The 25,442-nt window shown below is 34.6% G+C and overlaps 1 protein-coding gene across 1 annotated transcript in view; it reads left to right on the top strand.

The window, feature by feature from the left end:
* The window catches only part of OTOGL (otogelin-like), a 108,864-nt gene that overhangs the window by 47,178 nt on the left and 36,244 nt on the right, over positions 1–25,442 (top strand). Inside the window, exons 22-33 of the mRNA XM_012735225.1 lie at positions 824–876; positions 2,973–3,135; positions 5,278–5,385; positions 6,401–6,539; positions 10,566–10,700; positions 14,883–15,032; positions 15,768–15,887; positions 16,314–16,430; positions 17,728–17,884; positions 18,807–18,833; positions 21,844–22,011; positions 23,847–24,125. Coding sequence (XP_012590679.1) covers positions 824–876; positions 2,973–3,135; positions 5,278–5,385; positions 6,401–6,539; positions 10,566–10,700; positions 14,883–15,032; positions 15,768–15,887; positions 16,314–16,430; positions 17,728–17,884; positions 18,807–18,833; positions 21,844–22,011; positions 23,847–24,125 — 1,616 coding nt within the window. The remainder of the gene's footprint in view (positions 1–823; positions 877–2,972; positions 3,136–5,277; positions 5,386–6,400; positions 6,540–10,565; positions 10,701–14,882; positions 15,033–15,767; positions 15,888–16,313; positions 16,431–17,727; positions 17,885–18,806; positions 18,834–21,843; positions 22,012–23,846; positions 24,126–25,442) is intronic.

The raw sequence follows: 25,442 nt of genomic DNA, 5'->3' as shown, positions 1-25,442 counted from the left end.
AACTCCTTGTGGGTCAGCTTCCTGACTGGGGATTGAACTCATTTTGAAGTGGCTAGTTATACTTTGGTAGTACTGAGACTTAACCCCTATGCCACCAGGGAAGCACTCCAGTCTATTTTTAACATTGCTACCAAAGTGATTTTTCTAGAACACCAACCAACCATACTACTTCCCTGTTTAAGGTATTCAGTGATACTCCTCAGAGATGGTTTTTGCATTTTGGTAGGACAAAGTCTTAGCATTTTAATAGGAGCTAGTCTTTGCTTCCGTTGGCTGTCTTCATCTCCTGTCACTTCTTGGATCGCAAGTCTTTGTCTAGAATCTTGTTCTGCCCCCACAACTTTGCATGTCCTCCACTGTGTTAGTACCTTGCTCTTTATCACTATCATAACCTCCATTTATTCTTCAAAACTGTTCAGGCTTTACCATTCTTGGCCGCCCTGGTGTAAATTGCCAAGCAATTTTAAAACATTTTTTCTGTTTTAATTCTGTATCATAAGAATATTTTTATGTTGTTTATGTCACACTACATAAATTACATATTTGTATGTAATCCTTACCTACTAGAATATGAGTACTTGAGGAAAGGCTGAGAAGTTTGGTCTTTCTAATGCTCACAGCTCTTAATGTGTTGAACTGAATTGCTCTGTTGAAACCAGATCTGAGCCAATACTTCAGTTGTAAAAAAAATTATGTGGGAGAAAATAACATTTGTGCAAGTAATCAATAAATTCTTGCAAGTTAGATAGTTTTTGAAATATAAGACAAACAAACAAATAACCTCCCTGAGGTTTGGGTTCATCAATTATTTGTTTACTTCTAGCCAATGTACAAATGGAACTGTGACATGTGATGAATCAGCAACGCCCTCTACTGGTAAGAACCAGATAATTGTTTTCCTAAAGGAGAATCTGATGCTGCACTGTCCCTACTCTTCGGCCAAAACCCATTAATCCATTAAACCATTCTTGAGGTGTGCATGAATATAGAGAGTGTTTCTTAACACAGAACTCCTATATTTACCGAGGTTTTTTTTTTTTTTTTTTTTTTGCATTAGGAATAATTGTACATGCCCTATAGTCTGGGGTGAACACATAAAGTTGCCGAGGGGCAGAGCTGACTAATCCGGGTTGTGCCTACCCCAAGAATTCTCCAGGTGCCAAGAGCTTTGGGGATATATATTCAGGGATCTGTGTAACCCACATATGCAACAGCAGTTGCAAAACTCTATGGTGAACTCCCGCTTTCCAGGTTTTAATGTGCACATAGCCACTTGGGGTGTTGTTGAAATATTGATCTGAATTGTTAGGTCAGGGGTGGCTCCTGAGATACATGAGGCTGTAGACCCAGCAGTCATCACTTAAAAAAGGCATGTGAAATCACCTATTTTTAGAATATCATTTTAATTTGCATATCATTCCTGAAGATATAGGGAGATCCTATGTGTTACTTCTTTTTCACCATATAAAATGTCTCAAAATTTCTGTCATGATTGAAGAATTCTAGGAAAATGATATCACATTCTTTTTTTTTTTTTTAAAGATTTATTTATTTGTGCATACAGAACTGGGGTGCAGGCCAGAGGCTCAGGGGCGGTGAGAGGCTTCACCAGAGACAGAGTGGGGAGCAGAACAGGCAGATCGACGAAGTACATTGCTGAGTGGAGAGCGGGCCGGTCAGGAGAGGTCTGCCATGCCATGTGGTCACCTCCAGGGCAGGCGGGAATCGAACTCATGCGGAAACGGCTTTAGATTCTCAGTGCTGTGCTTTAACCCGCTGCGCCACCAGGGAGGGCCATCACATTCTTTTTTAATAGACAGGGAGTATATAGGCTGATAAAATGAATTGGGAGCTACTGCTTTTTAATTTACATGGCCATGTATATATTATCAAAATTTAGCTTCGAGTGTGCTCTGCATTCACTCTGAAGGGAATTTAGGCTGTCTAGGAGTTCCTTACATGGCATGTTCTGGAGTCACTTACCAGTCAGTAGTTAATGGCCATCCCTACCTTACCCCTTCTGCTTCATGGCACCTCAAAGTTGTTGAAGGGGAGCCCACCAGCCAAACTTTTCAAAGAAAAATCTCTAAGAATTGATACCTTTACTCCAATTAAGGGAACTATTTAATCACCATGAGCCTAAAAACACTTATGGGAATATGTATTCCTTACTTTGTCTATAGTTGTGACCATTTTTATACTTCTACATGACAGTGAGTACTAATAAAAATAATGACTCAGAGGAGAAGCAAGATCTAAGAGTATCATGCATTATTGTAAATTTGATAAAAAGTTTATGTGGTATTTTCAGTTCTCACACACATACTGTGTATATGTGTATACACACACACACACACACACACATATGATTATTTAAAATGCCCTTTTTCTTGATCTCAGAGAATCATATACTAGTTGGTGAATTATTGCCTCAGGGAAGGTAACTAACATTTTCAAATTCAAAATAGGTCTTGAAATTGTAGGTGAATGAATAGAATCTGGTCCTGGAATGTTTGTAAGCCCATCAATTAAAGATCACAAAGTAAAATAAACACACATACAAAATGAAAAATTCATGGTAACTGGTAAAATATTGAATGGTGAGTTGTGTTTTGATGACAAATGCATGTAAATATTATTATTTGTCTATAGAGAGAAGACAAAGTTAAGGGTTTTTTTTTTTTTTAAAGATTTATTTATTTATGCTTTCAGAACTGAGGTACAAGCCAGAGGAGTGGTGGGTGAGAGGATTCACCAGAGACAGAATAGGGAGCAGAACAGACAGATGTACTGAAATACACTGCTGAGGGGGTAGGGCAGGAGAGGTCTACTACGCCATGTGGGTCAGCTCCCTGGCAGGGGATCGAACTCATGCTGCAGTGGCTTCAGAGAGCTTCATAATGTGGTGCTTTAACCTGTTGTGTCACCAGGGAGAGCCCTAAGGATATTTTATCTTTGTCTTGTCTCTGAAGTTCCTGCCTGTCCTGAGGGAAAACAGTATTTCGACTGCAGGTTTCCTGACCCTGAATTACCAGCTGGGGGTATAAATTGTGAGACAACATGTGCAAACCTGGCCATGAACTTCACTTGTGCCCCGTCCTCACCCTGTATCAGTGGCTGTGTTTGTGGTCCAGGGTAAGCCTCTCTTTTCATAATGCTATTCAGAATCTGATGGAAAACACAATGCTCTGAAAAATCTTATTCATAAAAACAGCGTAAGTTATCATATTGACATGGTTAACTTTGAGTTGATCATTAGAAGATGATTGTAGTTCTTATGCTATGCTCATTAACCTATTGCAAATGTTATATGAGATATCACACCTTATATATCACATAATGTGATTACCTTATATAGCATATATTTGTAATTTATTAATTTAATAAAATTAAATTAATAAAATTTTAAATTAATAAAATTAAATTAATAAATTGCTCATGGACTTGACATTTATCTACTGATTCAACTGCCATTTTAGATAAGAGATAGTATACCACTTTTAACTTAAAACACTTCCCAAGTGCTTATCATTTGTATATTATGCTGTGCTGTTTCTATTGATGTATAATACTGATGTCATTGTTTTGTGTAATGAATGCTACAGAAAACAATGTGTTGAGTCTACTGGAATGCTGGGTAACCGGGGAGTTATGGATTTCGACACACAGAGTTCAATCAATTTTGCTGATGTTAGCACAGTGATTTTATTCCTGCAAGTTTCTTTTAAACCTCATTAGGCATTTTGAGTTGTTATTGTGTGAGAGTGTGTTTGTGTGTGTGTGTACTCAATAAATGAGTCACTATTTTATGATAGCATAATCTACTTTCATCCTTGTAAATCTCCAAGAGTAGAAAGAATGCTTAGTACATGTGAAAGGTAAATATGGAATCCAGGCACGCACTCACCAGGTCTCGCTGGCCCTCTTTCTTCTGGTAATGAGTAGATGCGGTGCACAGAGGGAGGGCCACCCAAGGCAAATAGGTCACCCATTCTCGGTGAACATATTCACACAAAGGGATTCCTGGGCTCAGAGCACATAAACTCTGAGCAAAGAAGAGAGACTTTCTGTGGTCTGTTTCCCAGGAGAGTTGCATTTTTCTGAATGGCCCCCACTTGGACTAGGTGAAAAAGCCAAGTGACTTGGAACTGAATCATTTTCTTTAGAAAGGTAAGACATAGGAGCTTGAGAGAACAAATGCCCATGCGTGGGAAAATAAAGGCAGGTAGAAATCTCAGAGATCTCATAGAGCTGATGAGTCAAGAAGATATTTTAGTGAAAAGGGTGAAGGAAATAAAGCTTTTCTCACAGTAACATAATTGGAGCCTACATCATTGCTTGTTTGATTTGATTGGGTTACAGTTCTTAAGGATTCATGGCTGATTAGATGAAGCCACATCCTAATTTTATTTCATCTGCTTGTGGTTGATGCCATTATTTAAAAAATTATATTTACCATCACCTTTGACTTATAGTTTGACAATAATTTATTTATTTGCTTGACAAATCTCATTACAAAAACTTAAAGAAATTTTCTCCCACCTTCTCTTACAGTATTAAATAAATATAGTTGTAATTGACTGAGAGGCCTCTCACTGATTTGGAAATAATTCTATTATATAGAAATTTTATAATTATAAAAGTATTATAAATTACAAAGTCGTTCATAAATTATAAAATACTATACAATTGTTTGTGGTAATGCGGTTAAGATTCATTGCAACCTTGGTGTACTTATTTTAAGGCAATAAGACAAATATTCCTTTTTTCATTGGATTAATAATAGTGCCAGCAATTCACTGAGGATCAGAGGCTGCCAGTCTTAGTTCAGAAATCTCTGTAGATCAAAAAAATGAAGAGTCATATAGAAATGGATTCAAATATTAGCCCCCCTTCATTTAGCTGAAGTACTTTGGGGCAAGTTACCTAACAAATTGGACCCTCACTTGTTCTTTAAGTCTTTTTCCAAAATAGCTCACTTGACCCAGAAATTTAGCCTTCTCCTTTTATTTTATTTGTACTGATAGCAGAAAGTTAAACCATTGCATCAATCAGTTGCAAATGTACATACCTGCCATTTGTTTACTACTGTGATATACAAGGTGCTCTGGAAAAGAGGGAACCTCTGGACTCAACCTTGCCTTGGGCTAGATGGAGAATGCTCATGGGAGCTCTAATTCCATGGAGATGGTTTTAAAATGAGAAGATCACTGCCTTTTTTTATTTTAAACTGAAATTATTAGTTTACATTAAAGTATTTACTTCTTCATTTGGAAGACTGGCAGAACACAAAGGAAAATGTTATGTTCCTGAAAGCTGTCCGTGTATCTGGAAAGATTGGGAGTATCTCTCAGGAGAAGTGATTGCTACACCATGCTATACCTGGTAAAAAGATCCATTTATTTTATTTTATTTTTTAAAAGATTTACTATTTATGCGTACAGAGATGGGGTACAGTCCAGAGGTGCCATGGAGGTAAGAGGATTGGCCAGAGACAGAGTGGAGAGCAGAACAGGCTGACTAATAATGAAAATACACTGCTGAGGGGAACAGCGGGCGGGTCAGGAAAGCGGCTGGCTATAATGTGGGTCACCTCCGGGGCTGGCGATCGCACTGGCATTGAGTCGGCTGCAGCACGCTTGCAGTGCTGCGCTTTAACCCACTGTGCCACCAGCAAGGGCTAAGATCCATTTATGTCACAAAGCTTTCCTAACTCGTTTCAATTTTAATTATTCTCTCTTTACCTAATGTGGCTGACATGACTTCAGCAAAAACTAATCAAGCCTAAATAAATAAGACTTGAAGGTGGAGAATTACCTAGAGGTATAGTTCCATTATATGTATACCTATTTTTTCAGACCAGAAGAAATTTGTGATGTACAACAATTTGAGAATTAAATTGGAAAAAATATCTCAAGTTTGTAAGTGGTAAATGTCCCAAAGAAAAGGTCACAGTTCATGGAAGACTTTCTGCTTGGAAATCAGTCGTAAAAAAAAATTGAAATATAATTTCCTAAAAATGTAGGTGAAGATTCTAAATTCACAAACACTGTCATGTCGAATATATTTAAATTGACTTGAACATAGAACAAAGCATTGTGTTCTCGTTTCCAGCACAATTTCCTGTGTTCCATTTTTCATTCTATCATCTGTTTTCAGTGTGAGTCAGGTACACTTTCTTGACTTTGCTGTGTTATCTGATAATTTACTTAGTCAAGGAAGTAGATTATGCTTATTTTTCCCATGCAATAAATGTCATATTGAATTCATAATATTGGAAAGGGCTAATATTAGCTCAGTGAATGCTCTTGAACTCAAACCTCCCAAAGTTTATGCATCTTGAAAAAACACTAATTTGAGCCAAATTGTTTAGCCAGGTAATGGTTTTATTTTCTCATAGTGTTTGCCGGCGAGGAATGTTCAATTGCACGTATTATCCATGCCCGGCCATGTGCACCATCTATGGAGACCGGCACTACCATTCTTTTGATGGGTTGGAATATGACTATATCGGTGACTGCCAAGTCTTTTTGATAAAGGTATGTCGCAATTACTCACTTTCTTTTCTTTTAATTTTAAAAATATATTCATTCCATCATCCTTCACTTTTGTACAATGCATGAGTTCCCTGTGAAGTTCCCACCACCCATTCCCCCATGCACCATAGTCCCTGGTGATCTTCCCACCCCTGTCCTGGTCTTTCTCGCTCCTCCTCGACTACAGAATGTCTCTGATCTCTAGTTGTCTGATTTTTATTTTCAATTTATCATCGTTACTTTTTTTCCTGATGCCTTGTTTGTTTCCTCTACACTCCTATAAGTGAGATCATTTGATATTCTTTTTCTCTCTGACTTACTTCACTGAGCAGGATCCCTTTCAGCTCTATCCATGTGTATCAAGTATATTACTGGTATATCAAGTCCATATGTCATTAGTAAAATCTGTAACAGTTATAACAATTTTAAACTAATGCCTTTGGCTCATTCTTAAGTTTTGTTATTTATAATTGTTAAACTTTCTGTGTTTCTATTTTCTCATTTGTGAGGGGCTCAACTGTAGCTGTTTTCTATGTTTTTTCCTAGGATCAGATGAGATAGGTACTTCAAAAGCTCTAAAGAAACTGCTCAAAAAATGTCAACCTTGTTAATTTTTGTTGATTTAATTTGGTGAATACAATAAACCATGTTGAAAATGCCAGCATGTTTAAAAACCTACTTCAGTGGGAAGATAAAAATTGTGGAGTTTATCAAATCACTTTTTTAAGTGTTGTTTCAGGAAATTAGTGTTTAATTAATTTTCTACCTTATCAATGATAGTTAATTCTTAAATATTGTATTGTTGGAAACTTAGGCAAGATGTTTGTGACCTCTTATCCATAAAATTCATCTTCATTATTAATATTAGATATTAAGGTTCATAATTTATTTTTTAGAGTAGTTTTCATGCTTTGATAATAGACCCAATGATTTTATTAAAGCTTAGTAATACAAAGGCACATGGTTTCCAATTAATCAACATTTTAGTTAATTAATTTTTAGTTAATTAAGTAAATAACTAAGTCCACACATTATTTCCCTATGCTCGGAGCTGTTAAGAGTACAATCACTAAGATGTTAGCTTTACCTTCAATTATTTCACATTTGGAGAAATCATTAATAAATAATTTGAAGCTATAAGACTGAGCTGAATGTAAGATGTTTTTGTTGGACTGCCCCTGATTTTTACTAGAATCAGTAAACAGGAAAGTTTCATGGAAGCTGGAGTCTATGGTACTGAGCATTTCACCTTGTTGCAACCTACTTCTTTATCAATATATTTTCAAGTAGACGTCCCTCTCAGCAAAATACTTCAGAATGGCTTCTCAGTGAAGTTCTGGTTATGCACTTGTTAATTCAGTAAATTAACAGTAGGGGGCGATCTGGTAATTTGGGTGTAAAACCCTGAGAGAAAATTGCAGAGGAAATCCTTAAGCAAGACAGTGCTGATAATATGCTTGGACTGAAGAGGTGATAACTGAAGACAGGGTTGTCTCTCTGCAGCAATTCCATGAAAATTCTGATGTCATTCACACCGCTAGAACATCTGTTCACTCAGATTTGTTTGTGTAAATCTCTTTTCTGTATCTTTTTTCTCTCTCTGCTTTAACCCAATCATTTTTTTTTTAAGTTCCTGTGTCCTCCTATCTTATGTTTGGTTTCATCAGGTTAATCCCCATTCTACTTTCTGTCCTCTCTAAGTCTATTAATACATCCTCAGATCGCTAAAACATTTTTAACCACTATTTTCTGGTTCAGCATGTGAGATACCTAATTGACTAGAGATGTGTTTTGACATGGTAGCGCTAAAGTCCCTTGTCCCATCAAGGAACATACTGGATCCAGTAGCTATGAGACATAATACATGGCTGCTCGAAACTTCAGTAAGAGCAGAGACTTTGAGGCAATAGCTAAAGCCAGGGCTATGACAGGTGCTTAGATTGATGTGTCAAACAAAAAAAAATATATTACCTTGAGAGATGATTACACTTTGTGTTTGGAATCACTTGGGATAATATTCTCTACCAATTCTTTTCAGTATCTGGGAATAAAGGGTTGAGGCATCCAGTGGCATATTGATGGTGACCTTTTCCCTTTCGCTTTGTAATCATTACTTACCATGTTGCTTAGCAACTCTGACATTGTCTCCAAGCTTAATATTTACTTAAAATACATGAAAATGAAAGGACTGGAATGTGATTCTTAGAAATTGATATTGTTTCAAGTTACTGTCAGCACATGGCATTACAAGGCAGACCATACAATATAGAGTATATCTTGGCATTTCTGATTTAATATAAAGTATAAATTTGATATAGCACTTTAATTAATGGTAATAGAAATGCATGGCAAAATAGAAAGCACTTCAGGCAACTTTTCATATCCCTTAATCTAAATAACTCCAAGAGGAAGAACAAAATGAAACCTTGAATTATACGTTTTCTTTTTCATGGAAAATTGTTCATGAGGCAGAAGAGTTTTTTCTTTTCTTTTTTTTTTTTTTTTGAGCAGTCAATGCCATAATCATCTTAATGACCCTTATTATTCTCCTTTTCAAAATTTAGGCAATGCTTTGCAAAAAGAATTAAGAAGCAAAAGCTCTCAGTTCCTACGCAGAAAGGAAAATATGGATCACAAGTCGGACACATTAATTACATTGTCAACACTATTCACTGCAAACCTATTCTCCAGGCCCTATACTACAGTAATTACTATTAAGACAGGAAGAATTTGGCTAAACTCAGAGATATATTGAGCTAGTATTTGTATTACTGGTGATGTGAAAAATGAAATATGTGGAGACCTACATGATTTCCAAACATGGAAAAACTTCTCATTATTAAAATAAACACTGAGCCATAGGTCTAAAAGTGAAAAGGATTCAGGAAATGTGTATGGGTAGAGGAATGTCACTATCCTAATAAGAATTATTACCTTTTCCAAGTTCCTCGAAGGACTTTCAGAGTAGTGGTTTAACTTAAGAAGAAATGAGGACCACTAAACATCCAATAAAATCGTGTGCTCTCTTAGAAAAATGCAGCTCTACTTAAGCCACATTTTACAGTGAATTTTCAGGAAATACAGAAGCCCAGCCAAGAAATTAGAAACTGGTGCTAGAGGGTGTTTTCTCAGTGGATGGAGTGGAGAAAAGATGGAAGGAAAGTAAGGGTGAAATGATAGGTGAAGAGCTTAGACAGAGTTTCTGGGATGAAATAATACTCTCTGAAACTAAGGATTCCCTATAACCTAAAATTGACTATTCTCATGAAGCACTGTTATGCTTTTAGTTTTCTGCAAGTGCCATAAAATAAAATAGGGTTTTGAATCCTGTCTCTGAACTAATGATGGTGAACAACCAATTAATCTTTCTTAACTTTTCTTTCCTGATCAGAAAATGGGCATAGCACTTAATTTAAAAAATTATCATAAGAATGAAATGAAATAAAATAAAGTATACAAAGGTCAAAAGAAGACTTCAAGTGGTATGCATATTTTACTTTACTGACATGTACCAACATTTCATTTAGACAGAAAACTTAAAATAATACAAAATACTGTCTAAAATGAAATTATTTAAAATTTCCTCTAAGGGATATATCTTCTTGGATATTCATTGAAAAGGGTTGATAAATTCAAACTATAGTAATAAAATGGAAAACTGTTCAATTAGATTGAAATTTTGACATATGATATTAAACACAAGATATTTTAATACCAGAAATTAAAGATTGAACTACCTTGGTATATTCATATAAAATTCTTCACATTATTATATCCAGGTAATTTTTTTAGAGGTAAGTTTTGTTTCTATTTTATCCGAATAGAAACTTAATATTTGTGAAGCTTAAGTTTTGTTTCTATTTTATCCGAATAGAAACTTAATATTTGTGAAGCTTAAGTTTTGTTTCTATTTTATCCGAATAGAAACTTAATATTTGTGAAGTTTAATATTTGTTCATAAAATAACTTTAAATTGCATAGTGTATTAATAAAATACCAAAATTTAATAAAATACTTTTGACATTCCAGAGTGCTGATGATACAGATATATCTGTTATTGCCCAGAATAAGAAGTGCTTCGACAATGATATTGTTTGTTCTAAAAGTGTTTTGATTTCAGTTGGGGACACTGAAATTTACCTGAATGATGCGCCTTACAAAGAGGTAGGTAAATTATTTTTATTTAATCATTTTTACTTGTTCTGAGGATCCCCAAAATAAAATGGAAACAATTTGGGATACTTTTCTCAGTAAGTGGTTAGAGCATTTAGGTTATTTTTTTCTTTGTCATATTGTATTGCATTAGTAAACCATACCTGTCTTGCCTCTCTTATTTATACTGTTTTCCAATTATGTCCTCTTTCCATCATTCCTCTCCCTACCTGAACCTCATTCTAACCTGAGCCACCACACCTATTACTTAGATTATTTCAACAGCCTCTAACCAGCGTTAGTTTTTCCCTGCTAATTCATCATTCATCTTGCCACATTGCAACCAGGATGTCTTTTTTAAATTGGAGTCTAATTTATGGTCACTCTTGTGCTTTAAAACCTACAAATGACTTCTTATTGTCCTTACAAGACATCCTAAATATGACCCTCTTCCACCTCTCCTGTTTCATCTTACATCATTTTCTGTGACAAGTCATGTCCCAGAATTTGGAAATTTCGTTAGTTCTTCCAAATGAATGCTATATGCTCTTTCTATTATTTCTTGTTCTTTATCTAATGTCACTGTTGCTACTTAGATCTTTCTTTCCATTTACGTTATTCTTAGGTGATAGTTGTCTTCTTATCTCTTTGAGGAAATCTTTCTTGTGTTCTCAAGACCCTGTTAGGACATGGTAAATTTGGTGAAATAGATCCCGCTGCAATGAAATTACTATGTTGCCTGTCTTCTCCATTGAGAATTAGAACCACCATCTCTCTTGATTATTCTTGTATCCTTGGAGCTATGCCATTTGAAAGAATTTCAAAGAATTCAAAGAATTTCATTCATAATACCTACTAGGTGTCAAAGTATGTGCTGATTATTGGAACTACAGTGAAAAAACAATTTTGCTGCCTTTGAAGAGGTAAAACTCAAATCAGAGATACATTCCAGTAAATAAGATAGGGCAGTGTGATGTGCTTCCTGTAGGGAGATGATCTAAATCAATTTGGGCATTTAGAATAGTTGTTATGAGCATAGACTTTGGGCATTTAGAATAGTTGTTAAGAGCATAGACTTTGGAGTGAGTGCTTATGTAGAACCTCATTCCTATCACCTGATAGCTGTGTCAATTTTTGAAACTATCCAGTCTGCAGCTATTCCATCTGTAATTTGGGATCGTTATAGACTATATTTCTTAAGTTCACATGAGACATATAAAATAATGGATTTTTAAAAAATGGTTCTAACTCCTCTTATTTTTATGACTCAGAAGACATGCTTTGGATGAAATGATGTTATTTGAGTCTTGAAAGATAAGTAGGTGTTAGCCAGGTTGTTGGGGCGAAGGGAGAGAGAGAATGAAAATGAAAGTTAATACAGAGCAGCGATCATATTGAAAGGAACAGAGCTAAAAGATAAATGATGTGTTTGGAAAATTGCAAGTGATTGAGCTAGGTTGAAGTGGAGGGAGGGTGTGGCAAAGATTAAGGGTATTGTATTGATTGATTTCAGTTCAGTGGCCCGGAGAGCAAGGAGTACAAAGGAGGAAAATCTTTAATGACACATATATAAGTTTACAGGTAACAAATTTGGGAACAGAGAAATGTTATAATCTGACATATGATCTTTGAATAGTCACCTCCCTCTGAGGTTTAAGAACAGTGTTTCTCAAAGCCTGGTCTGCATAACTCCTTTATGTAAAGCATTTACTATATTATGATAAGAGTTCGTCTCTGGGCTCCACCTGGGCAATCAGAATGGCTGATGTTGAGAATGGAGACTCATATTTTAAGTAGCACCCCAAATTCTTCTGTACACTTTGGTCTAAGAACCAGTATCTTTGGACATAGCTCATATCCCAGTCAAAAACATTGACCCAGCCAGGAAACAACCAAGCTTTGTACAAAATAGAGTTTCTGCAATCATGTTTTCAAATAGCTAATCTTTTGAAATAACTGTAGTAAGCTGGATTTTCATTTATAGTGAAGATTACCTCTAAGAACAAAGGTGAGTTAAAAAAAAAAAAGTGAAGACTAAGTAGTAAATGGCTTTATAAAGACAACTTGACACATTTTGAAGTGGTACTTACTGCTCTGTAACTTTCAACTTCTAATTTTCACATGTATGCAGGTGCTGATGAATCACCTTCATATAGATTGTGAAGTATGAAGTAAGATGGAAAAACTTCATAAAAATAGTTTGACCCTAACAATTTCCCTGCTAATATTTCTTCTCAAACTTTGAAAGTTAAAACATAAGTACCATGTGTTTTATGGCAGATGGATTCCTTATTCAGGGATGGGGAAAAACTTAATTTTTCAATAAATGTACAATTCTAGTTTTATCAAATGTGCATGTTTTGAAAATGTTATGACGATAGCTGCTTTCTTTAACATTTATGCATATATGTCATCTTTCTAACATCTGTAGATGTTGACTAAAGTTCTAGAATTCTCATCTGAAGTGAAGGTCTCTATTTGCGGCAATTCAAATTACTTCACTCTTCCAACCAACAGGCAGCTTCCTTCCTTCCTAATCTGAAAAGAGTACATCACCTTCTTTTGACCAAAGAGAATTGTTCTTATAGTAATCTGGTCTGCTTAACAGAAAGCCCATAGGAAAGATGTACTTTTCCTTCAGGGTACCTGATGCATAACCAGTGTGGAGGAAGTCTAATTATCAACTATCTTAGCCAAAAATCCGTTTTGTGTTCTAATGGTATGTCAGCCAGCCTGAAGGAATGTTAGTAGGAATGGACATGAAAGAACATTTCAAAGATTGAAAGGCCACATATATTCCACTCACCTGCTTTAATTGTTGCTGATCAGCCTGGAAGGAGAGACCTATGAAAAGCCAGTGCAGGAAGGTGTTAAAAATATGAGTACACCTTGACCTCAAAGCTAAGGATACCATCATAAACTTGACAAAGTATATCTTTCAAGAAGCAAACATTCCACTTGGAGGAAGAAAGATAATAAAGCCATAGCCAAATCAGATAATAGAAAGGTACTGAATAATAGGTAATAAAAGCAACAAAAAGTAGATTTTGTGGCAAAGTGGGATTTGGGGTTAGGGACTACATATTTTATGGAGCACGGTGAAAAAGAAAATGTGGGATCCCTTATTCAAAACACACACACACACACACACACACACAAAATGTGTTTTTTTCTTTTTCTTATCATGGCTTATTTTCTTTATTGCTTAGTGTCTATTGTTTAGTGTAATATCAGGTATATTTTCACTTTGAGCTAAAGCTACTCTATATTTCTTCATGGATTCTAGTTCCAATTCCTACCTGTTATCTTTTCTAATGCATCAATTATTTTCTTCTAATACAAAAACTTGATTTGTCACGTTCCTACTCAACAGCCTTTATGGAGTATGGAGTATGTTTTCCACACGGAATAACAGTTCCTGACTATGAGGGTAACTTGGTTGCAAAGGGTCTCTCATTATGCTTGTCATGGAGTCCCTTCCTTCCTTTCTAGTTGCTTTCTTTAGGTCTGAAAGAATCCTTATCCCCCCACCTTTGTCCCTGTATTCAAAGAATTCATCGTTTGGAATGCTTCCATTTCCTCCTCATGTCTAGGGCTCTCTGTCTTTCTAGGTATGACTTCTTACAGATGTGCTCATATCTCATTCACTACAAGAATCCTTCCTAGGTCCCTTTGATGGCAATTCTCCTCCCCTTTCTCTCTCCCTCTCACTTCCCTTCCTTTTGTCTTTGTCCCCTCTTCACTCTCCTTCATTACCCCATACCTCCCCTTCCCTTCCCTATCTTTTTTCTTTTCTCTCACTTTACACATATACACACACGTGCACACACACATACATACACACACGGACACACACACATACACATGGACACACACTTTGTGTTTTTGTTTTTCAGTTTATACATGCAATGTCCTACTTTTTAAGACCAATCTATTAATCATCAACATAGAATTTGCTGAATCAGCAGGCATATCCCCTTACTGCACTTGATGTCTTTGCCCTTTTTAGTGTTTTTTCCACTTTGCTCATTTGGCATGTTGAGCTCACCTACCAGTTTGTGTCTACTTAGCAATACTATGTATTTTGTATTTTATGTGTTTCTTTTAGATACTTATTGGTGAATACTAATATGCTCATTTTCATTGAAGAACGTGCAATTAATTTTATTCTTTTGTTTGTTTGTTTTATTGAAGAAACGATTGGGTTTTTTTCTGGAAAGTAAACCTATATACCAGCTTTGGAAGGCAGGGTATTACATAGTCATATACCTTCCGGAGAAAGATATCACTATTCTTTGGGATAAAAAGACGACCATTCACATCAAAGTTGGACCACAGTGGAAAGTAGGTCAATTCAAATGAGATGCAAAAATAACCTCATATCCACCTTTCCCATGGTCTTTGGAAAGATGATGTGTCTTCTAAGAGCAGGGACAATGTTGCAAGTAATATTCTTGGCACTTTTAATCTTACTTAGGGTTATCTTATTTTTGCTGGTGACATGGCCATGAATTCTACCATTCTGTTCAGTATGGTAGTATATGGAAAGTTTAGTTTGTTTAATTTCAGTGATTAAAGAGGATTTGTGGAAGATCATTCTGCCCTACACTGTAATAGAATGCCTTCCCTAATTGTAAAGTTTTTCTTAGTATTTGAATAATGCAGTCAGTATTGTTGATGTGAATAATCTGTAGGGCAATTATGGAAGCTATTTCACAACTCATAATAACCTTTATTAAAACTAGGTACAATGTTTATTGTAGCATGATATGTGATTGTTACATTAACTTTTTCTTTAAAAGTTATGAAGGAAATTATTTTTATTATTTCAGTATTTATAGTGTTATGAAAACTTTGTGTAGATAGATGAAGTTGGCATAATGGTAAAACTGCTTTGGGAATTATAAAAACATTAATTATATTTGAATAATTAGGAAATTCCACCCTCTTAAAAAATCTTAAATATTTCTTTGCAGAAATTATTGAAGAGCCTAATTTAAATCTTTATAAAAATTCATGAATTTATGTCCTTACATGTTGAAGTATATTTCATGTTTTTTTGTTTGTTTTTTACTTTAGAACAAACTATCAGGATTATGTGGAAACTTTGACAAATGTACTTCCAATGATATGACAACTTCTAATAACATAGAAGTGAGAAATGCCCAGGTATTTGGAGATAGCTGGGCATTAGGACAGGTAAGTTTATATATAAAAAAGAAGGAAAGAAGGAAGCAGCAGAGACCCAAATGCTGAATATTTGGGAAGTGAACCTATGGGCATTTGACTAGCCACTTAGCAGATGATTGTGACAGAAGTAAGAGAACAATTGGCTTATGTAGTCTTTCCAGTCATGTAAATGTTGGATTAAAGACAATTTAAAAATTATTTACTTCTGTTCTCTACTGCCATGATCTTGTTAGTGTGTTTAGTTGCTTTCAAAAATAATACATGCTGTTATGATGGAGTTTCTGAGGATGGGTGCTATAGATAAAAACCTTTCTGAAAGAATAAGATGAGACTTGATGTGGTTGTAATGGATGAATTTGTGTTATTTCCAGCTGGTTCCAGCTTCAGAAATCACCCCTTTAAAAACTTGTTTTTTTCTCTAATTTTTGTCAACAGTGTGAAAACCCAAATGGATCATTTAAACCCTGTGAGGCACACCAAAACAAATTTCCTTATGCCAAGAAAGAATGTTCCATTTTGTACAGCGATGTTTTTGCTCCTTGTCGTAATGTGGTAACTGAATACATTAGCAAACTTTGTGATTTAAACATGTTCCAGTGTATCTATAGTATTGGCATGAATGGAACAAATAATTTACCCACCCATTGACTTTGTAGGTCTCCTACTTAGCCATTGTCAAGATAAATTTGGTCATTTGTATTTCTATAGAAGTGATGCAATTAGTCTACTTTTTTGTCTCATTCCATTTTTCTAACAGTGTATATTTGTACATGATATTTTAACTCATTCACTAGGTCATGAAACATTTTGACAAGTATCATCAAAGCCACAGGTGCTATTTTTTCCCCCCAAGGACATTGCCAAGTGGGCATTTTTCTCCTGAACCTAGATTACAGTTTAAAAGTATTTAAAATAGGGGGAGGGGAGAAGTGCACTGGACTATGGTGATGGCACATGGTTGATTTGGTGATGGGAAGCCCACGGGGATTACCACTGAGAGGGAAAATGGTGCAAAGTGATGTAAAAATAAACTAAATAATATATTAAATTTAAAAATTGCAAAAAAGTATTTAAAATAGTTTTAAAATGGAAGTACCCTGAGATAGAATGAAATTTATTTAGAAATTTAATTTTTTAAATTAATTTTTTCTAACATAGTTATTTCAGCTCCAAATAAATTTGAAAATAATGTGTGCTATTCATAAAAACCCAATCAAAAGACAGCTAGAAGCAGAATACTTTTTTTTAAATTTATGGACTTTATTTAATAATTTATCGCATTGGTTCATTAAAAATCACAAATGAACCACAATAATGTTACAAGTAGGAGAAACTGGAAGCCGAATACATATGTACATAACACTGAACTATCTTTGAGAACTATTTTTTCTTTTAATTTATTTTTTATTATTTTATTTTTTTACATCATTCTTCATTTTTATACAATGTATGCTTTATTATGTTGGGTGTAATCCCAGTGAAATTCCCACCACCAATTCACCTCTGCACCATCACCATAGTCCTGGTCCTCTTCCCAGAATACTCTTAATGTCACATGAATATGTCAAAATGGAACTAATGATCTTTTACAAAGTATTATGTGTTATATATCTTAGCTGTTATATATGGCATATGTTGAAATAATAATTATCTTTTTAGTACTGTTTTAAATCTTTGCCGAATCAATTTTTTGTTCTTGATCAACAGAGGTTTGAAATGTACCCTCTAGGTGGCGGTATTGAGCTGATATAAAATTTGAAATTATAGCAGTTTTCTTTAAAAGGTAGAATTCTAATCAATTGTAGTTAGCACAATGTGGAAATAATTTTATTTTTCACTTCGTTTCTAGATTGATGTCACTTCCTTTGCCAAAAATTGTCATGAAGACACGTGCAACTGTAATCTTGGTGGGGATTGTGAATGTTTGTGCACGAGCGTAGCTGCCTACGCATACAAGTGTTGTCAGGAAGGGGTGTCAGTTCACTGGCGATCATCCGGGCTTTGCTGTGAGTACTGACTTGGAACAGCCTCATTAGGTGGGAACCTTAGGAGGAGATCCATGTTGTTTTATCTGAGTTACTATCCTAAGACTCATGTAAGCAGAATTTAAATTCTAAGTTTCAGATGAAATATTTATTATTTGACGGTGGAGATAACTTGTGATGTAGCAAAAACATTTGTCAAAAAAACTATTTGAAGTTATTTTGTGTTTGACTGCTCTTACTGTGACATTTGAACTATAAAAAGGTTATACCTTTCTGAGAGAAATTACTGCTCTACCCCTCTTAGAATAGTGAAGTTACACTGCTTTGATCATAAGGTACACATTTTGTAAAAAAAAAAAAATCATTTTGAATTCAGTTTCAGATTTGACTCCTCACTTTTCATTTGGTTGTGTAGATGGACGTCGTCTGAAGAGCAGCTTATGATTTTAACACATCCAGTTGACATTTCTAAACTACCACATATATATGTCTATCTAGAATCAATTTAAATAATTACATCATTTAAAAAAATTATTTATTTATTCATACATAACTGGGGTATAGGCCATAGGTGCAGAGGCGGTGAGAGGATTCACCAGAGAGCAGGGAGCAGAACTGGCAGATCGGTGAAGTACACCACTGAGGGGAGCCGTGGGCGGGTCAGGAGAGGTCTGTTGCTCCAAGTGGTCACCTTCCAGGTGGGTGGACATCAAACTCATGCTGAAGTGGCTTTAGCTTCTTATTGCTGTGATTTAACCCACTGCAGCCACCAGGGAGGGCCAATTACATCATTCTTAATGAATCTTCCTTTTCCAAGAAAGTTGACAAATAACGATGCTATTCTAATTCTTTCATTTGATTTCTCATAAACATATGGCTCAAATCTAACCTATTTAGTTAATTACTTGCATTCTTAAATAATGTTTTTCTTTTTTTCTTTTAGCACTTGATTGTGATTACTACAATGAAGGTTTGTAACATTTAAATAAAGACTATAACTATAGATTCTATTGGATATATTTTCAGATTAAAAGGTTTTGAACATGGGGATGAAATCTGAGTAGTTTATATTTTGGCATACAGCTTAATGGAAATCTTTAATTTTAAAAATTAATCTAAATTTCTCAGTATTTACATTCATATTTATTTCCTGGGAAATAGATATTAAGTTCTCAACATTTAGGAGCCCTTCAATGAATAATTTTTGAGTGACATGAAAGAATGGGTGAATTTAGCTAATTTTTTTTTAGATTAAAAAGGATTAAAAAATATATGCCAAATGCATACATTTTACCTTTACATATAGATATGAACATTGCTTAAACTCTTATTATGTTGTAGATTTCAAAGAAAAAATATAAATTTAATGATAATGTAATGGAATTACATTATAATGTAAGGAATTTAGGTAGCTATCATTGTAACCAAACATAATTATTTATACATTAATAGAATGAGAAATAATAGATTTAATAATATCCTTAAAAATTGCCAGAGGGTAACAGAAGTGGAGCATGCTTTGTCAAATCTATTTAGTGAGGAAGGCACAGCTCCTTACACTTAATTCACACAAGTAAGATTAACCAGGAGGTATTCATTTTGTCAATGCCTAGACACTCTGGATCTATGACAGATGTTAGAAAAGTCAGATCATTATCAACACCCCAAACCAAGGTACTTTAGATATTTTATTGAGCCAGATAGAAATCTGCTAGCTATTATTGTCCAAAAAAAAAGCTAGATAATTTTTGGGAAGAAAAACAGCTAGCATTATAAAAATCTTTGGGTTAGTTAAAGAAAATCTAAACCAAAACTATTTTCTTCTTTGGAATTTTAACTGCACATATGTGTGCATAGGTACACACACACACTCTCTCCACCCTTTTGATTCCATGCTGAAAATGAGACTTAGTGTCTAATATTAATATCAGAAATAATAACAGTAGCTTTATTGTGTTAACTCTTTACCTTCACCATGTAATTTAAGCTCCAAAATATATCTGCAAGACAGGTATTATGATCAACACTTTACAGAGGAAGCAACTGAGACAGAGGAGGTTAAATCACTTGGCCAAAGTTATTTAACCAAACTGTGATAAACTGGGATTTGTAAACAATTTTATTTCCAAACCACCAAGCCTGACCTCCATGCCACTCTCTCTAGTGTATGGCTATCACTTTCGGTTTTACTATGCTACCAGGGAGGACCTGAACATTGAATCTCTATCTTGGTACTTTGCTTTGTTTCAACAAGGCCCCTACACTCACATTGAAGGTCCTTTTTTTCTGATGTATTACAAGATACTTAGTTTCATTTGTAACATAGCATTGAAGATAGTGAGAGAATGAACATGGGCATTTAGCCTTCATTCATGGACAAAGTGGTATGACAGGGAGTCTTTCCTGTGACCAAAGTGATAAAGAAGGAAAAGCATGAATCTACCAAGTAAGAATTGATAAAGGTAATATGAAGATGGATGATTAGAGGAAAATAGAGAATATAAAGATTGTTGATACTAGCAATAATAATAATAAAAAAAAAGCCCCATTTGAAATCACTAGTTTTGTTTCATCCCAAATACTTTCATAGATATTATAAACTTGCCTAGTTTCTTTGGACTTTTATACTGACATGTTTCTCCAGATTCTGTACTATTAAGATACTTCGGCTTTTTAAAGATAATGCAGAAATAAATATTTGTCACTATGCAAGTAGAAAATAGGAAAATCTAGAGGTTACAGTTGAGATTATTTCAGTAATTCTTTTTTTTTTTAAAGATTTATTTATTTATTTACACAGAACTGGGGTATAGGCCAGAGGCTCAGGGGCAGTGAGAAGCTTCACCAGAGACAGAGTGGGGAGCAAAACAGGCAGATCGACGAAGTACACTGCTGAGGGGAGCAGCGGGCGGTCAGGAGAGGTCTGCCATGCCATGTGGTCACCTCCAGGGCAGGCGGGAATCGAACTCATGTGGAAGTGGCTTTAGCTTCTCAGTGAAGTGCTTTAAGCCGCTGCGCCACCAGGGAGCGCCTATTTCAGTAATTCTTAATTGAAAACTTCAATAACTTAATATTTATTTTATGGCATTTGCTAAAATTATAAAGATTTTATTGTTGCTGAAAATTGTTGTGTAAATTTTAAGTTCAGAGTGATTTTATTAGATGTGTAAAAATATTTAAACAACCACTAGATGATTCCTATTAGTAGATAGTGAAATTATATTTTTCCCTGAAAAAAATTAATAACAAAGTCAATGATTTTTGTCACTAATTTGCTGGTGAAAAAGCAAAATAATTCAGATGCAAGGTATCAATTAACTGGGAATCAATTCAGAAGCCTTCAAGTTTTATGCAAATAGTTTTCTCAGATAACAGTGGTTTTTCCAAGGTTGCTGTAAATAGGGACTTAGGCAGTTAGGGAGAGATTGTGTTTAGTTGTCTGTTTTTACCTGTGCTATTGTTATGTTGAACGCCTGTGAGGGTGTTCAAGAACCTTAAATTTTAGTTTCACTTCATTTTGATTTGTACCTCATCATAATTTTCATATTTTTCTACTTAATTGTAATTTAGTTACCTATTTATATACATTAGTATATTTATGAATTGAAGTATATTTGTAACTTGGAAGTTTATGTTTCTTTTGTCTTTCCTATATAGTGAGCCAGTAGATGGTAGAGAGGAAGGACATAGTTTTCTTTGGTTGTTGATTTGTCCTCATAAGAAAATACTGTGTATAATATATGGTATACATTGTAACAACAGCAGGGAGTCCATTGCTTCCAGGCTCACATGAGGAATAATTATATTCCAAATCATCATATTATTTTGAAATAAAGTTCAGTTATTTTATTTATTAATAGGCCTTTAAATGCTCAAAAATTTTTGGAGTGTTTTCTGTTTTTAAAATGTTTTCCATTGAAATGACAGTTTGAAATAATACTCTCTACAAACTTATCATTCTCCTATTTGGATTTAATTAGGGCTTGGAGAAGGACCATATATGCTGGCAAATTATGGACAGAGTGGCCTAGTTCTGGGGGCCAACGTGACCAGTAGAAGCATTTTCTCTTTACCAAGCAGTGGTATTCATGGCAATTTATTTTTTAATTTTATGATCACTCCAGGCCTTTTTAAAGAGAAGACATCATGTGAGTACCCTTGAAAATGAGAATTCTTTTCCATTTCCATTTTTTTTTTCATTCAAGAAGTGACTATTAATCTAATACACTGGTGACATGTCCCTATATACCATAAAGAATATAGAATCAAATATGTCACTGGGATTGAATCAGCTAACTATTTTGCTTATAACACTTTTTATCAGTTATTATATATATCATAATTGCAATTATTTTATTGAGATTTTTGCATTAAAGAAAGCACAGTTTATGTTTATGTAGTAGTATAGAACTTAATTAAAAATTTTTGAAAAATAGTTTACAGATAACTAACATTTGAGAAATTTACCACCATGTTAAAATAAAGGTAAAACTTGTGATTTAGTATCAAAGAAGCTAAGTATTCAAGAATATAAAGTAGAGTCTAGGTGTGTGTTATAGTTAGCCAGGCTAACAGTTGCTATATTAACCCTACTCAGGCACACATGGTGTGTCCTGTAAGCTTAGGAAATATTTATACAATGAATGAAAATGCCTTGAGAAATCTCTTGATTCTCCAGTTGGACTAAATTCCTTCTTTCTTGTAATAACTTCTTTGACTCAATTTAGTCTATGAAAACATTCACCAAGTTTGAGGTTCTAATTTTATGTTTATATTTAACATATATACACAACATTATATATATATATATATATATGTAGATACACACAAATTCATACATGCCTGCATAGATTCATCATATCAAGGTTTCTTTTATTCTTTTTGCACCTCTCAATACTCAGCAGAGGAACTCACATGTTTCTAGGACACAATAAACACCTTTGGAATTACATATTGGGTTTGAGTTTTTCATTTTATGGTTTATAATAACTGATATTTTAAATATAAATTCCTAATGAATTTGAATTAGGAAATTAAGACCTAAAGAAACTAAATCAAATAATGGGTTTTACAAATAGAAGATGAACTTTTAAGGTAATAAACAAAAAAAAGATACATTTCAAATGCATTGTATTTATTCATTAGCCATTTGATCTTCTTTTGGGAAATGGGCAATAATGTTAAGAATCTTTTTCTAATGAGCTAAAATCACTTACAATATTTGTTGATATTGAGAAGGAGGTATGTGCCTAAATTGATCTGTTTCTCTATGTACTTATTTTTCTAGCACTCTTAGTCATTTGTAGATTTTGTGCTTTTGAAAATGTTAAAAGCATACACACAAATATGTGTCCAATTAATCATTGAGTTCTTTGTATGAAATTGTACATTCTGGGTGCTTAAGATGCTACTTCTTTTTTTTCCCTAAAGAGATGATAAATTATTTAGAAACTAGAACTCATCAAATATTGATTTGGGGGGAATTGTCACTGTTACTCATTTCACTAAAATGGTACTTTGGGGCCCTCCTTGTGGCACAGTGGGTTAAAGCACCGCACTGTGAAGCCCTCAGAAGCCACTGCAGCACAAGTTCGATCCCTGGCCAAAGAGCTGACCCACATGGCATGGCAGACCTCTCCTGACCTACCCGCTGCTCCCCTCAGCAGTGTATCTCAGTAGATCTGCCTGTTCTGTTCTCCACTCTTTCTCTGGTAAATCCTTTCACTCAACCACACCTCTGGCCTGTACCCTAGTTCTGTTAGCATAATTAAATAAATCTTTTTACAAATTGCTACTTTTTCCTTCAGCAGTCTTTTAATTCATTTCTGGTATTTTTTAGATCGGCATTAATTATGTATGGTAACTGCACAGATCTTTTTGTCAGCCTTCTACGTACATTGGTACATTGTATAATGCCAGTGTGGATGACCTGCCTTCCCCAGAGGCCCTAAGGAGTCATTAAATACTCTGCTCTCCTTTACAGCCTTGACACTTATTTCCATGGAATCTGCTGAAAGGCCAAACTACTTTCTCTATGTCCATGATGATGACACTCTTAGTTTGGAACTGTGGGAGGCAAATTCAGCCTTTCGTCGGAGAGCCACATTTTTCCACCACCAAGGCCTCTGGATTCCTGGTTACAGTGCTTTTGAATTATACAGCAAGAAAGGCTTTTTCATCATATTCACAGACTCTAGTGTCAAAGCATCAAAGTATGATGATTCTGAAGAATTTAAGCATGCAAGTAGCTTCAGCATAGAAGGTATGTTTCCTGAGATCTTAAAAAAGAGAGTAATTCGATAATTTACATAATGGTAGATTATTTGCTTGGTTTTAATTTTTCAATCTTTGTGTGTAAATATATAGTTATATGACCTTGAGTAAATTTCTTAAAATATCTGATACTTTAGGCACCTATAAATGGGTTATTATAGATGGGTTTATGGAATATAACAACATATTGTATTATATAACTTACTATGGAAAAAATTTCTTAGAGCAATCTTAAATTTTTATTGTTGTCCCAATTCTTTCTCTGACCTCTGAACTTTGGAAATAGAGCTCACCTTTACCTCATCACTGTCTAGTGTTTATCTATTTTTTTCTTTCTTGGAAAGGTAACTTCCCAATAATATCCCTTTTCTTAGGGATAAAGACATGTTTATCTCTGTCCTTTGAACACTAGGGTGTCTGATTCCACTAACCTCTGGAAGATTTGCCTGTTTCAACAGAAGTTTGATCTTCTCTCTAGAGAACATTACACTTCTATGGCTTTTGGATTTTCTGTTTCAGAGAAGAATCCTCTCTGCTTCATCCAACATTTAAGAGCTATCTTTTATTTTCAAACACTAAGAATTTAATATCTCTTCCCAAACAAATTGTTTTTTCTAACCAACTCTTCTAAATCAGTTAAAGGGAGCTAATCATTTGTCTTTTTTGTCGTGGATAAATTTCTGTAAATCTTGAACATTTTGGGTTTTAGAATGTTCTAGTTAAGCTTTAAATTTTTACCTACTGAATAGCTCTTGCACTCAGAAAAGAAAATCACTGACATGCCCAGATATCAATTAGATGTCATATTTTAAGTTGAATTTACTTAAAAGTTGAATTTCACAAAGCTGCTACTAACCCTCTAATCTAGAAATCAGCTGCATTAAAAAAAGACCCAGCAGTCCACCTTCGGCGTTGGACAATTGCAGTCAGTGGCCTCACCAAAATGTCAGAAACTGATCTTTGTGGGATTTTTTAATCTGAGCGATGCCAGTTGCCTATTCTGGTCTGGGAACGCATACTCTTGTCAGTAACCATGACCTCAGCCATCTGCTCTAATCTCTAGATACACAGATGTTTACCACAAAGTCTTATTTTTCTTCTCATACCTATTTTTCTTTCTCTTCCTTACTGAGTTCTCTTAAGAGTTAGACTGGACTACCTCAGAAGAACTCGTTGATAATATGGGAAGAGGAGCTTATTGGAAGAATTTGCAAGAGAAAAATACTCAACTAGGAAGGTTTACAACTATAAAAATGAGCTGTTAGAATGTTAGAATCCACTCCTGTATTTTTTTTTTTTTTTTTTT

This window comes from Condylura cristata, unplaced genomic scaffold (assembly GCF_000260355.1).
Source record: "Condylura cristata isolate star-nosed mole 26May11 unplaced genomic scaffold, ConCri1.0 scaffold00004, whole genome shotgun sequence".
NCBI classification, from domain to species: Eukaryota; Metazoa; Chordata; class Mammalia; order Eulipotyphla; family Talpidae; genus Condylura; species Condylura cristata.
This window is presented reverse-complemented; position numbering and strand designations above follow the sequence as displayed.